Source organism: Drosophila rhopaloa, unplaced genomic scaffold (assembly GCF_018152115.1).
Source record: "Drosophila rhopaloa isolate 14029-0021.01 unplaced genomic scaffold, ASM1815211v1 contig_2, whole genome shotgun sequence".
In the NCBI taxonomy this organism is placed as follows: Eukaryota; Metazoa; Arthropoda; class Insecta; order Diptera; family Drosophilidae; genus Drosophila; species Drosophila rhopaloa.
Window position 1 is genome coordinate 23,995,710 of NW_025335083.1, and position 15,410 is coordinate 24,011,119.

The 15,410-nt window shown below is 38.0% G+C and overlaps 3 protein-coding genes across 4 annotated transcripts; 2 read left to right on the top strand and 1 right to left on the bottom strand.

The window, feature by feature from the left end:
* Positions 1 to 2,763: 2,763 nt before the first annotated feature.
* Positions 2,764 to 3,710, bottom strand: LOC108038836. Of its 2 annotated transcripts, none has more exons than XM_017115693.2 (3): positions 3,506 to 3,710; positions 3,342 to 3,455; positions 2,764 to 3,252 (listed from the first exon to the last, which is right to left on the bottom strand). In XM_017115693.2, exons 1-3 carry the CDS (start codon positions 3,575 to 3,577, stop codon positions 2,845 to 2,847), a joined length of 594 nt encoding a protein of 197 aa, XP_016971182.2. In that variant the 5' UTR covers positions 3,578 to 3,710; the 3' UTR covers positions 2,764 to 2,844. The 2 variants fall into 2 exon arrangements, with proteins under 2 accessions (XP_016971182.2, XP_016971181.2); XM_017115692.2 differs by having other exon boundaries at positions 2,764 to 3,288.
* Positions 3,711 to 11,068: 7,358 nt separating this feature from the next.
* LOC108038665 (apolipoprotein D) lies at positions 11,069 to 12,681 on the top strand. Its single transcript, XM_044459784.1, is given in 7 exon segments — positions 11,069 to 11,125; positions 11,187 to 11,301; positions 11,838 to 12,102; positions 12,169 to 12,267; positions 12,337 to 12,475; positions 12,477 to 12,536; positions 12,538 to 12,681. Coding segments are annotated over 7 exon segments (738 nt in total). The 5' UTR covers positions 11,069 to 11,108; the 3' UTR covers positions 12,581 to 12,681.
* An 810-nt stretch (positions 12,682 to 13,491) lies between these two features.
* LOC108038664 (apolipoprotein D-like) lies at positions 13,492 to 15,316 on the top strand. Its single transcript, XM_044459785.1, has 6 exons — positions 13,492 to 13,554; positions 13,616 to 13,730; positions 14,374 to 14,504; positions 14,562 to 14,641; positions 14,707 to 14,805; positions 14,915 to 15,316. The coding sequence occupies exons 1-6, from the start codon at positions 13,538 to 13,540 to the stop codon at positions 15,139 to 15,141; spliced, it is 669 nt and encodes a 222-aa protein (XP_044315720.1). The 5' UTR covers positions 13,492 to 13,537; the 3' UTR covers positions 15,142 to 15,316.
* Positions 15,317 to 15,410: the final 94 nt, after the last annotated feature.

The window sequence follows — 15,410 nt, forward strand, 5'->3', positions numbered from 1 at the left end:
TCAAGATTATTTAAGTACTCAAAAATATTCAAAATCGAAATAGGAGATTTTTCATTCGATTACAGCCACAGCAACCGCAATCGGCCTTAGTTGATTTTTCTTTGCATTCCGGGTTTTCTTTTGTTTTCCTTCCTGTCCCTCTTGTCTGCCGCTTTTCCCCCCTCTGCCCTTTTTCATTGGTCCACCTAGTGTGTTGTTTACATGTTCATTCGCGGGATTTTTCACTTGAAATTGGAAAGTCGACGTCGGCACAAAGAGTTAAGACCTTGCATGTAGAGAAAAGGAATCCTGAAGGGGAATCCCGCTTATTGTTCTGGACCCACACACACACACACACACATTGTTGGTTTAAATGAAGGATTTTTTGTGCTACTCTCTTTGCGGTTGTCTTTGCATTAAGCTTGTTATGGCTTTAATTTAGAGGCATCCTTGGCGAAAATCGCATCAACGCAGCTGGAGATCGTTAAATAATTCATGTCAGGCCGCACCGAAATCGGAAAATGGAGGGAAAAAAGCGGCAAGAAACGAACCGAAGCAATGAAAGCCAAATTAAGCAGTGGAAAACGTTTAGCCAGAATGGGGGGATAATCGGTGGAGGAAGTTGGATAGCCAGAATCCAGACTCTCCAAAGGATGTTCCCAGCTGGGCGCCTCAGGAACGCCTGATTTACGTTGCAATAATTTTCATCTCATTTTCATTACGTTTTCGGGCTTATCCTGGCAGCCCTTCCTGCTTATTTTCACCTACGATTTTCTCCATCTTTTGCTTTTTGCATAAGGCTAAAAGGTGAGAAGCTCGTTTGGCCTGCAGGTCGCTTTATGCCGGGGCGGCCACTTGAGCCCGGCTATTTATCATTCCCCAAGAGCTTATACATAAGTTCCAGCCTGTCCATAGGCTTCTGGGTTCCGGATTCCCCGGTTACCAAGGAGAAGTCCCCATTCTCCGGCCAACAGCTGCGAAGTTTCCATGGTGTTGCTTTTTTTCTGCAAGTGCCATCAAAAGTTGTGAACAAGTTGCAGGTTTGAAACAACAACAGGAACAGGAATAAAAAGGATCAACAAGGTACTCAACACCAGCAGCAGCGGGGAAAAGGAAATTGGAATGGCAACGAGTGGGGCACTTCACAGTGGTGACAGATTTACATCAATTATTGAACAGGTGCGGGGTAACAGGTTGCTCACGGACGGAAAAAGAGAAATTGCGAATGAAATGGGTAAGTCTTCAACGGCATTGACAACTATTTCACACAAAAACTAAACAAGTATTTGGTTTCGATTTGCACTGTTGCCAGGGTAGATTTATAAGTTTCTCAAACGAAAAAGTTTAACAGACTAATCTTAAGATATAACTATTTTAGCCAACTTAATTTTAGTTTAACCAATATCTCCAGAACTTTACTTTTCTAGTGCAAAATTCGTTTCTTCTTGAAATTTTAATATAATCAAAACTTAATTGAATTTTAATTAAATCCATAAAAAACCATGTTAATGTTCAGGGACAATTGATTTATATTTAGCAATAAAATGTCCTCTATTTTCCAAAGTCTTTTAAAGATTCCCCAAAATTCCTTAACCAACTCTCTCTGAAAAGTTTTCTTCTGGAATGTTTAACTTTTTGATTTGCGTAAAATTTGTTTGTGCCTTCTACAAAATCCTCACATCCGCTTCATTAAGTACTGAGACCTCTCAAACTGCTCGACCAGCAACAATAAGAACAAAAACGATTTTTCCCTGGAAAAAGGATTTGCAAATTCAAGGAGGAAGGCGAAATCCTTTGCAGGCAACTCAACTCAATTAGTTGCACGCATCCATTAGATATTCCAGGCACAAAACAAAAGAGTAAAGCGATTGCAAAGCCGAATCGAATAGCCGAAGGATCCAAAAAGGGAGGAATTTGGGGACTTAGGACCCCAAAGGAGGGAGATTATTTTTTGGCCGTGCAGGAGGTCAGACCACAAACAAAGATGTCACGCAGTGCGTTGCCCAAAGGGATTTGGCCATTGGTACGCCCAAAAATATAATATATGACATTTTGTTATGAATACTAATGCGAGCTGGAGGGCCGAAGTGGGGGAAACTTAAAAGTTTATGCCAAAGACTGCTTTGCATAGCCCAAAAATATGTATTTATTGAAAGTGGATTGGGGAGTGAAGAAATTTTTGGGATGATTCAACGAGATATTAGGAAACTGTAGTAGTTTTATTTTAATTGGGTGCAGGGTGTACTTAATCATATTTAACATTTATACCAAAAAGTTGAAGCCTTCAGATACATTGTATTTATAACTGGCATTCCCTCAAGATAAAATATTTTCAGTCTTTAAAAAATTGATCGGACAGTAAATATTAATATAAATATTTAAAATATAATATTTATTGTGGACCATTCTAAAAATAGTTTGAGTTTTTACTAACTTAAGCTCATGATTCGCCTTAAATAAAATATTTAAAAATCTAAAACATTTACCTAATTTAAAAACCAATAAGTACACTGAGCTCCTAATGTATATTTCCAAAAGTTAACTAAAGAGGATGAGAATTGGTCAATCTCTGGGAAAGATTAATAGCAAAACGTCCCCAAAAGCTGTGTAAAATAGTCAAACTGCCTCTGCAGCTTTTCATAATCTCCTCTAGATTTCCACTTCCTCTTCAGCTGGAGTTTAATCAAATCAATTGGCAGACGGGAAAAGCGCAGACAGTTGGCCCAACCAACTGCGACTAATGCGTCGCCATCAGATATGCAAACAATCGGCGAGCTAGACGAGTCTACTGGAGTCACAAAGTTTATTAACCGGACTGCTCAAGTTTTAGGGATGGGGTATTGCAATGGGGAAAGAGGTGCCTCCTCAATTGTGTTCCTTGACTCCGTGGGCTGGTTTCCTGCAGACACTGGCCAGGACATCGGGCAAAGGACGACCCGAGAGGCTGAGAACGGCACCCGGCTTGATATTCCTGAGCAAGTTGTACAGTCGCTGGTGCTGATATCCAATGGTAGGATTTCTAATATAGATCTTGTCATCCACATAGACCACATCGATGCCCTCGTCGATGATCCGGGCATGGTAGTGATGGTTGTGGGGGAAGAAGTTCAGCTCGGAGCCCAGTTCCTTTATGATTAGCACATTTTTCTCCTCGGATGGCTGCTTGAGCAGGAACACCACGATGTCCTTGTCGCTGTAGAGGCTTTGGCCAGCCGGCAAGACCGTGAGCTCGACCACGGCTTTCTCGCAGCAGATGAACTCGGGTTCGTAGGGCTGCAGGGCATGGAAGGTCAGCAGAGCGGGATCGGGCTGGGAAAACTTCGAATTTAGTAATATTATTCAAGAAAAAACCCTAGACTTACATTAAACCGCTTTCTGTAGCTGTGCAGCAACTCCTCAGTACTGTAAATAGTGCCATGCCAATTGGGCGGCATGAAGAACTCAACATCCGCCGATGTCAGAAGTTTAGTGCCGTGCTATAATCAAGTAATATCACATTTGCATGCCCTTCTTTGATAATTCATACCAGATCGTAAGAGTAGCTGTTCAGATTGTCGGCTGTCACCTCCTTGGGGATTCCAAAAGCGTCCAGAAACATGGCTTTGATGTTTTAAGAATCTTATCTTGTTCGGCCCTTGAACTCAACGGGAATTTTGACGATAGGATAAATTTGTTTCGCAGGCGAACTAAGTTTCACAAAGTGCTTTGATCGAAGGGTTTATGAAACTTGTTTTACAATGCAACTTATCACAATATATCAAAAATCCTGTAAAAAAGGTTTTCCGACTTTTTAGTGTAACTTGTAGTGTAACCATACTGCATGCTCACCAGTGTTGCAAAAATAAAAGTTGTTAAGTTTACAGTCCCTCTGTTATCATTTCTACAACAAATAATTTACTAAATAAAAAATAAAAACATAATTGCAATATCGATTTGAATTCTAAGTTATAAAAATATCGCAGAGTCCTCTTTGTTTTATTTTCTTATTATTGGTATGCACAATTTACTTTTGACTTCGATTTATTTAACGTTAACTTTTATAAACCAAGTCATATTCCCTTAAAGTCCATAAATTCTGTTCTTCCTTGTATCCGAACTTCCAAATTCAAGGTTGCATTTCACAAGTGATTTCCGGTCCCAGAGTTGCATTTTAATCCACAAAGAGATGCCATGGCGGGGAGATGACATGGCCTCCGCCCATTTCCAAGGCGATTATCTGGGCCTGCTTGGCCCCATAAATTTGTCCACGCCCATAACTGGGCTGACAACTTAAGTGCGGTCATGTTTTCGGGGTCCAGCTCTCCCCTCCATTAGGAAAACAATTACAGACGACACTGACAGGCCCGAAATGCCGACCGAAACTGAGATCCCGGACACATTCCACTGGAAGGAGGAGGGGCATCCTAGCAGGAAGAGATAGCATTCGAAGTCTGGCCGGGATGTGGCCATAAATTATGAGTTTGTCGTCACATGCTGGCGGTCTTAGCCGGTGGTCATGTCTATTAAGTAGCCTTTAGAGTCTCCGACTGTCCAGTCTGTCCAGTTTTTTGACACTCCTTGGGGCTTATTTTGCCAATCCTTTTGGCCATTTTACACACTGCATTTTTGGGCCAACATTCGGTGACCGTTTTGTAAACTTTTCCTAGGTGCTTTTGGTGGCTTAACCCTGCCCCAAAATCTCTCCCTCAAATTCAAATCCCCAAAACATAAATTATAGCCCCGAAATTCCTTCGGTTTGTGCCTCATTTTCATGCTCACGAACTAGAGAGCGTCACATGTGTGTCTAAGTGATTTTCAATAAGTTCGTTCTCCTTTTCCGGGGGTTGGGTCAAAGTTTTTGGGGCACGATTTTTCACAGCCCCAGATGTCTATATATACATATAGATATGTGTGTATGGGAAGTAACATAATTTATGGCGTCTTCGCATGTGGGTGTGTGTCTGAGCTGGCGGATTTTCGCAGGCGTCGATAATGACGAGCGATTTCTCATAGCCAAAAGTGAGTTTTTGGTCGGGGGCCTCGGTGGGTCGCTCATTTCGCCAAAGCACCAGCCATTTGCAGCAGCTGCGACCGACCTTTGACATTCCCCCCCCGGCCAGGTCCAAAATCCTCCACGTTCCTGGGCCAACTATGTGGCACGTAAAAACAAACTTGATTCTCGGCCATCAAAAAGCGCCATCCGTCTTCCAGCAAACGTCGTTCACTTCGACTGCCAAGCTGCCAAGTACGCGACGTGATTCAATATTTTTGCGAAATTATTTTTTAATCATAGTTCGACAGAAGTCAAGCAAATATAGAATGTAGCGAAGAGACATGATCGAATACAAAGTAAGCAGTTGTCAGAATCAATAAAACTTAAAATGTATAGGGACATTTTTCTTCAATCTTTGGAAGGTGTGTTTAATTTAATACTCAGCAGAATAGAATTTGATAATGGTATGATATGGTATATATAATAATGTACGAGTTTTAGAAAAAAGAAGTTACCAAAATTTGTGAAGTATTTATTTCTTTGCTTATTATCTCATTAAAATTATACAAAATTCTGGGTCTTAGTTTTATGATTTCTTTATTTCTTTCTCTTTATCTTAAGGATTTGTTGCTTGATCCTTTCTTATCATATTCCCATTTATCCAATATATAAGTTCCAATATACCCTAAACTCCACATCAAAAAGCAAGCCCCTGGAACAAAAGATGATAACTACATATGTATGTATAAAACACATAAACCAACAAAGAAGAAAACCAAAAAAGTGCAAAGGAAAACTTTTGCAATTTGTAAGATTTGCAGCTGGCATTGGTCGCCACTCTCGGCTATTAACGCAATCGAATAAGGTTCTTGGCTCGGATTCCGATTTGGATTCGCTTTCCTCTTTATGGTAAATGCCCGCAAAATGTTTGAAACGCTCAAATGGTGAAATGGCAACCAAATCAGCGGATCCCATGCCGTCCTAAAAATTGCAATTGTGACAATGCTGACAATCTGCAGGCGACAGCCAACACCAGAGTTCCAAAACGGAAGTTGGGGGGAATCGGAAAGTTACTGGCGATGAGGGGAAACAGACGGCCACGGCAGTTCCGTCTACATCTCTTGCAGCTCCTCTCTATACTCAGAAAAATTTTAGGATTTTCTAATTGTTTTTAATACATTAACATTTAAAACAACCATTACTTGTTCTAATTTTTAAACAATTACCTATGTACTTGATCTTACTATAAGGACTATAAGTTATTAAAAATAATAAACTACATTAGGAAAAAATAGATTGTGATTATTTGTTTAATTTATAAGCTGTTTTCAATAATTCATAGTCATATATTTAAAATTTAAATATTGGCAATAAGTTTGTAGAGGTAACTTTGAAATATTTTATTGAAAATTACATTTTTCTTTAGTACTATTGTTTAACTTTAGTCTTTGTCTAACACCACCCTAAATTTTATCAGTGCATTGTCCGTCTAGCTTTTGCCTTCATGGCAACGTCAAGAAAACGGCGACACTTACAATCAGTATGAAATTTACGCGATTTTCATTGCGGCAAATGGTTCTTTTTTTCGGTATTAACATTTCTCGCAAGGCATTTGGTGGAGAATAAAGAAAGTGGGGGGGTAGTGATGAGTGTGAGGTGTACATGGGTGTGGAAGGGGGTGTGGGTGTAGGAGGAGAGGAGCCCAGCTGAAGTCGTGCCAATTCTCATAATTCCTTTCATTTTTGAATGGGCATATGGGACTGATAGTGATTTTCCTAATAAGGTGAAATTCAATAAGACATTTAAAGAATTCAAGTTATATTTCAACAATATATATATTCTTAAATGATCCCTAGAGTAAGTAATAATAAGTAAAACCAATTTTAAAATATTAGTAAAAAAATGTAAACTATTTGAAAGGGTGCTTTTTATTTAATCTATATTTACCAAATCATGCTTCTTAAGATTCTTTAAAATATATTGAAACGCTGGGTGTTTTTCTTCTTATTTTGTAAATAATAAAACATATGCTAACTTTGTTTGGTAGTTACTAAAACCAAAGGTCTTTGCTCTGAGCGATCTCTTTGGGGAGTGTAGCAAGTATTCGTTGTATCCTCGAAGGAATATGATTTTGTTGGCCGTTGTGCTCCAGCCATAACCAGGATAACAACAAACAGCAAACAGCCCGCGGCTGCCACGAGCCAAAAGTGGCATCAGCTGCGGCAGTTGGCGCGGATATATCTTCCCGAACAGCCCCCCTCCGACTACCACCCCCTGCCCCCAGATAGACCGACATCTATCCGGGCTGACTGACTCCAGCCGAGGAGGATAATGCAATAAGCGTTGCCAACAAGCGCCCAACGTCTTCGTCCTGCGACTTTCAGCCTTCCAGCGAACTGCGTTTGTGGGTGGGTTCAGTTCGGTTTGGTTTGGTTTGGTTTGCTTTGGAAGGGATTTTCCAGGGGGAGGTTGCACATGTGTGCCAGACAGGTTATGCGCTATAAAAAATTTAAGAAATTGCTACCAGCGCCAGCGCCAAAAACGACAATACTTACGAGCATTTCACAAATCAAAATACTTTCGAGAGTTGGTCCTTTTTCGTATCCACTCCCCTTTCCTTTGTTGTCTGACACGAGTTGTTATTGTTATTGTTCTTAATGTTAGCTTTCTTGTGTGCCAGACTTTTCCGCGTTTTCCCATATTTATTTTTTTTTTTGTAAGTCGGGAGCACAACTGATGCCCAAAGGAGAGATGCGAAAAACAATGTGCTAAATAAATAAATTTGTCCAAGATTGCAACATCAAAATAAGGTGGAAAAACTTGGGATATGGCTGTGTGAATGGTTTGCTTTTATGGCGTGGCAGGTGATCAGGTGGGTGTTATATTGGATATAAAGATTAGGAGAGCATTCGGTAAAAGAAAATGAAAAGAGATCAAAAGGGGAAAGATAAATGTAAAACCTTTTGTTGCAACAAAGTGGAACACATACTTATTGAACACTTGTACTTACAAACATTTATTTTAGTAACTAGTTAGGCATTTACAAAATTAACAGTTTAAGATTGAAAATATTTGACAGCTTTTTTTACTTACAAAAATTTATTTTATAAAATAGTAAATTTGATTTAAATTAAAGACACTTTTTTTTTGATAAACTTTAATCGTAATATTCAGAATTATTTAATAGGTGATGGTTTGGTTATAAGTAAGTTTAAGTTTGGATTCTGAATCAATTATTTATTTTTGAATTTTTTCCGAGACTAGACTCGATTATTGATTTACTTATTTAATACAATTAAATTATAACAGTCTAACTAATCTTAGCAACAATATCTTACTGAAGAGATAATGCCATGGAGTACAGATTACAAGCCTTGGGGACTTAAGTTTCAATTCCGAACCAATTATTCCTTTTGAGTTATTTCCCAGAGCAGCAGTGTTTTTCCGGAACTTCTTGGCCATATCTCTGCTTAATGGCAGTACTTTCCCAGCACCTCCCAACCCCCTGGATCCATCCTAATATATGGCCCATTGCGTGTGTAGGAGAACACGAGCAGTTGGTAATATCCTAGGAGAATGGCATGCAAAAGGGACAAGCAACAAAAGCGAGCACAAATTGCGTCATGTTTTGCAATTCCCACGCATTCGGTGGGGAACACCCAGCCCCTGCAGCCCCCTTCTCGCAACTCCCATGCCCGGGTTAAAGGTCGCCGGAGTGTGTCTCCACCCACTTGATGTTGCTGCTCCAGCTGTCCTCGCCTGGATGTTATTTAGCCGACAGTTTAGTGTGATCCCCTTCGGGGAATGGGACTCCTTTTTTATGTCAACTGTTGATTGCAACGAAACGGAATCTGAACCCAGCCGAACTGCAACAATAATCAAAATTAATTCAATTCCGGCGGCTGGCTTTAAAGGTAGCCACTTAATTAAATAGCCACACGCGTGCTCTATATATGCATACATATTTCCCCATATCCTGTGGCACTGCACTGATTTTTATATATCGGGCCAGATTCTGTTTAAATCAAATTACATTCAACAAAATGCCCATAAAGCGAATGAATAACCACAAAATATTCGAGCACTTAAAATGGCAAAGTGATTGAATTGTGGGCAGGGCAGGGATTTTTGAGATCACAACGTGACACGATCTATTGGGATATCAAAAATAGCTGATTATGGATTAATCCTTGTCTTCTCCTTTACCATTTTCAAGATCTTTAAATTTCATACATATTTTATAAAATATTTATTTGGTTTCTTTCGGGGTAACAATACTATTTTTCTTGCCTCCTTACAATTCACTTAAATATTTTTGGGAAGGGTTTTCATGTCAAAATTATTCGTATAGTAATGTAAATATTAATATAATAAAATATAATTAAGTTCTTTCTTTGTATAGATATTAAATTTTATTTTTCAAATTCCACGATTGTCTGTTAATCACGCACTCAGCTGCAATTGTCAATGCACTTTGAACCGCAGAAATGCACCACAGTGACCGGTGCCGATGGGGATCAACAGCAGGAAATACTAAGCACTCAACCCAAATATTAATCAAATTAGTAATTTAATAATATAATGAAATTAAAGCTTAATTAAAGTAGACTTTTATAAATAGTATGCCCCTGTGGGAAGTACGCCCCTGTCTTCGGCAGTGGATTCATGCCGAAAACTGCACTTATGGCCTGTAATAGCCAGCCGGCTCTCATCTGTCCACTCGCAGCTGCAGGCTTACGGTTGCCTTTGATCGAATTATCCCTGGACCCCACTCCACGGCCAAACCCTCAAGCATTGCACCTGTTTTTAAGCTCAGATGTCCGGCAAATGTGTACATATTTTAAATTTAATTACTACACGCTGCATGCAGCAAACAGTGGCAGCCAAATCCGAGCGGAGGCCATCCATCCATCCGAATGGGGCAGGCACAATCCTTTCATGGGGCAATGCGCTATAAGTTCCCATACCCGAATAGTTGCCTGGCCATTCATAATCTGCGCTAGCCGCATATGTATAAAAATAAGAGTACTTCAACGAGGGTAGATACCAATGAATACCAAAAAGGTATGCATTAATTATTGAAAAAAAATGTATTTTTAATTTTACCCATAAAATATAACTAAAAGCTATAGAAAAATAATATTTTATTGAATTTTGATAAAGGTTTAGTAACTCCAATGGCACTATTCAATCTACCCTAGCCGAAACATACATACATCACCTGGAAAACCTCTCCTTACCTCAAAGCCCCTTCGTCCAAACAGACGCTTCAGCGTTCGTCCTGCGGGCATTTTTGCACATTTAACTCAATTTGTGGTTTACATTTAATTAATTTAATAATATATGGGGAAACGCAATTTCCCTGTCTCACATCTGCAAAAAGAGAAAAACCGAAGAAATCTCGCCACTGTCAACAATTTTCCTGTCCAGGTTGAGTACGAGATAAAGGATAAGAGCTGAAGGAACCTCAAATATACGAACATTTTACCTTATTTTCACAAGCAACGGGCAAAGCGCTCAACAGATGGCGCTGGCAACAATGTTAATAGATGGCGTCACAAATACAATCCACATGATGGAAAAAGCTTTGCTTTGAGTGGATGATAAGAAAAACTATATTTGTTTATTTTAAAACATAAATGCAGAAAACATATTTAAATTATTTTAAATATTTAAGATAAATTTATGAAGATATACATTTTTTAATGACTAAACTAATATAAATTACGCATATTTTTTGACCCATTTTTCAGATAAAAAGATTATATTGATACACTTTTTGTATTCCTCATTTAAAAATCATCCAGATTAATCGCTTTTAAATAACCGTACTATATATGTAAACTAGTCACTCTCTCAGTATAAAAAACAACGCTATCAGATTATCTTTCTATTTGTGCTTTGCTAGTGTAACAAGAACTCTGCCAGACGGACTGTTATAAGCTCTAAATTTCTAACTTTCATCCAGATCATCACTTTCGTTAACCATAAAATTATTGTTTATGTTTACTTTGCGTCTGCGCACTGAATAAAAGCTCATTTTCTGAAAACAAAGCTCCCTGGGTTCGCATATAAAAGATACCAGGTAGTAGCGTTTGAACATCAGTTTTAAGACAAAAGTAGAACAGAAACTAAGTTCACTAAGCTATCCTCTACAATGAATCACCGGTCGAGGTTTGCACTACTAAACAATTTTAACAAATACCTTATTTACAATTCACTTTACTATCGTTAGTTTGTGGCTGCTCATATTGCTGGTCGTTAATGGAGTTTGGCTGGGAAGTGCCCAACTCCCATTCCCCGGAAAGTGTCCGGATGTCAAAGTAGTGGACACCTTCGATGTGGAGGCGGTGAGTCAATTTACTCAATTTAATTTTGCAAGCCGCTTCTTTTTAAAATATATTAGTAACAGTCAAATTTATAATTTATAACAAAGAAGATATATGTCATTTATATTGAACTGAATTTGGTTGGTATATGTTTAAAATACTTAATCTCTTTGAAATTTAAAATCAGATAAAATATTGACCCTAATTGAATATTTTTTTTTGATTTGGTAAATTCATTTAATTTTTTTGTTATAATATCTAATCCAATTTTCTTATCTAATAAATAAAATTTGTAAATGTCATGGTGAACACTATTTTATAATATCTAATCCCACTTTAATTTTTCAATTAAAATTAATCGTTTAATCATTGAATTTAAAGCTACTAATGGGAATCAAGCAACTTACTTAAGTTAAGACAGCTTATAAATTAAGTGATCACTTCAACTGTCACTTTGTTGCATAAGTAATTTACCTTACTTTATAAAGTAATATGTAATATCTCAATTATGGAAATACTCGTATATGTAAATTATATATTTTTTCCACTTTTGTTAGTACACGGGTATCTGGTATGAGTACTCCAAATATCCATTTTCCTTTGAGATTGGTCAGAAGTGCATCTACGCCAACTATAGTATTGTAGACAGTAGCACTGTGTCTGTGTTGAATTCCGGAATCAATGAAAATGTGAGTAAACACATATTATAGCTAATCAATTTGATCAAACCCAATCAAAACAGCACCGAACAACCATCGAATGTGACTGGAACGGCCAAGCTCCTCGGTCCTGGTCAATTGGCAGTGGCATTCTATCCCGGCCGTGAGTAATTCCAATCTTTATATGATTTCTAGCATTTATTTTGTTTTTTTATCCAATTCATTTTAGAGTCCCTAACGAAGGCCAACTACTTGGTTTTGGGCACCGACTATAAATCATATGCCGTTGTCTATAGTTGCTCTAATCTAACGCCGTTGGCTAATTTCAGTAAGTTAATGAGGAAGTTTCCTGATAATGTCATTTGCGACGGAATGATAATTTGTTTTGTAATTCCAGAGTTCGCTTGGATCTTAACTCGTCAGCGTGAACCTTCAACGGAGACCATTGATGTGGCCAAAAAGATCTTGGAAGAGAATAAGATATCGCAGGCATTCCTCGTCGACACTCTTCAGAAGGATTGCCCCAAACTGTAGGGACATGTCAATTGATGACTTCGTGGCCACTGTGTTGCCAAATACCATCGAAAAGGCATGAGAATGAGCGTCTCTACGACATTTTTATGTTCTTTTTAAGTTACTAAGTTCCTAAAACTTCAGTTATTCAAATGTACAAAAATGTATACTTAAATTTTCTTTTATGTAACAGTGAGAAATAAAAACGAAACGATTTTATGAAAATGTAGAGCTTTTTCCCTAAATTACTGTAATCTATATTATCCTCTATTATTGAAAGGCGCAAAATGTCAGTCGAATTGAGAAATTTAAAGAAATGTTGTAAAAATTCCAAGAGTGCAGAGTAGCAGTATAATAATAAGTGACTGCTTTAATTCCAGGCCTTTTTTGCCAGCCAGGAAGTTGATGCCATTTGTGGATTTGTAATAAGCAGATTCTTCGCAAAGTTAAGCATTATGATAGTCTGCTAATTTATAGATCATAAAGAACAATATCACCATGGGCAAAGATCATACAACAAATAGACAAGCAAATATAAATTGCTGAGCTGATAACAACAAATATACTTTGCATTCTTCATTTAATATTCACCCCGCATACTCTCTACTCAATGTCCGCTCCATTTGTATTCGCCATCATCAGGACATTGAACTAATTCACGCAATCTCACTCTAAAAAGCAATTCAAATCGTTCCGCTTATAATGCGGAAGCCCTTATCGATAGCGATTATCGCGATGTGCATACTGAAATTATGTAAAGAAAACAATGCTATCAGTTTGGTTTCTATGTGAGCTTAGGGAGTGTAACGAGATCACAGCCAGACAGAAATTTATAGACCCCTCTCCCCATTATCACCCCATCATTGCGAACTTTCATCCAGATCGTCTGCATTTCACTTTTGTTTACAACACAAACTATTGTTTTTACTTACATTGCGACGGCGCATTGAAAAAAGCTCGTTTGCAAAACAAAGCTCCCTCATTTCGCATATAAAAGATACAAGGCAGCTGCATTCGAACCTCAGTTCTAAGCCAGAAGTAGAACAGAAACTCAGTGCAATCGTATCACTAAGCTATCCTCTACAATGAATCACCGGTCGAGGTTCGCTACTTAATAATTCTAGAGTAAACCTTTTTTACAATTCACTTTACTATCGTTACAGTTTGTGGCTGCTTATTTTGCTAATGGTTAATGGAGTTTGGCTGGGAAGTGCTCAACTTCCATTCCCCGGAAAGTGTCCGGATGTCAAAGTTGTGGACACCTTCGATGTGGAGGCGGTGAGTCTTAAGTTTAAGCGATCGAATTGGTTTCAATCAATGAACTTAATTTCATACCCTATATAAGTCTTGTTAAAGAGTTAAAAAGTATGAACTGCAAACAAACAAATGTCAATAACCCAGTCAATAACTCTTCAAATGATCTCATTTTCAAGAAGTAACCAATAAATTATGTAAATGTATGCCTGTTATAAATCACTTATTTTGCATGGAACTTTCTTGAAAGACCTTGCCCTTACAAAATCAAGATAAGATAAACATGTTTACCCTAATCGAATATTGTTTTGTTGATTCGGTGAATTCATTAAAATTTTTAGGTACCAAATTTTAATCAATTCCTTCTTATCAAATAAATATAAATTGTTTTGTCTGGGTGAAAACTATTTTGTTTATAACAACTAATCCCACTTTAGTTTTTTAATTAAAAGTATTTTTATGTTATCAATCTTTTTAAAGTGTTGATAAGGGTGAATCATATCACATGGAGCTTCCTTAAGTTAAGAGAGCTTACTAATGAACACTTCAGAGTGGCACTTTGTATTACATTTATACACGAACATCGGTTTAAACTCACGTAATGTTGTAATAACATTCGGAAGCCGAAAATTAATATGACTTATTTATTATTTTTAACTGTTGTTAGTACCTGGGTGTCTGGTACGAGTACTCCAAATATCCATTCGCCTTTGAGATCGGAAAGAAGTGCATATACGCCAACTATGGTCTCATAGACAACAGCACCGTGTCTGTGGTGAATGCGGCTATCAATCGATTGTGAGTGACATACTTGTAATTGTAATCAATCAATCTGATCAAATCCAATCAAAACAGCACTGGACTGCCGTCGAATGTGACTGGTAAGGCCAAGCTCATCGCACCTGGTCAATTGGCGGTGGCATTCTATCCCGGCCGTGAGTAATTCCGTACTTAATATGATTTCTTGCACTCATTTTGTTTATTTATCCACTTCATTTAGAGTCGTTAACGAAGGCCAACTACTTGGTTTTGGGCACCGACTATGAATCATATGCCGTCGTCTACAGTTGCACTAGCCTAACGCCCTTGGCAAATTTCAGTAAGTTAACGAGGAAGTCTACTCGAGATGTTGATATGCAAGCGGTGTCATAACTAACTTGGGTGTACAACCATTTGCGGCAGAATGATAATTAGTTTTGTAATTGCAGAGGTCGTTTGGATCTTAACTCGTCAGCGTGAACCTTCGGTGGAGACCATTGAAGCGGCCAAAAAGATCTTGGACGAAAATAAGATATCGCAGGCCTTCCTCATCGATACTCTTCAGAAGAACTGCCCCCAACTGGAGGGCAATGGCACTGAGTTGGCTGGAGGTGATGAGATCGATCTGGATGACTTCGTCACCACTGTGGTGCCAAATGCCATCGAAAAGGCATGAGAATGGATGCGACGCTTCTACGAGCGTCTCTACGACATTTTTATGAACTTCTTAAGTTACTAATACTGCTATTTTTCAAGTGTACATATATCGATAGGTAAATGTTCTATTATGTATCAGTTTTATTAGTTGTTAATGCGAACAATTAAAATAGTCGATCGAGTTATTAAATATATTTATTGACTTTGCTATATAAAAAAGAAGTTGTAATAAAATCATTATAATTTTTTCAAGTGTTATGCTGTAATAAATGTATTATTTAATTCAAC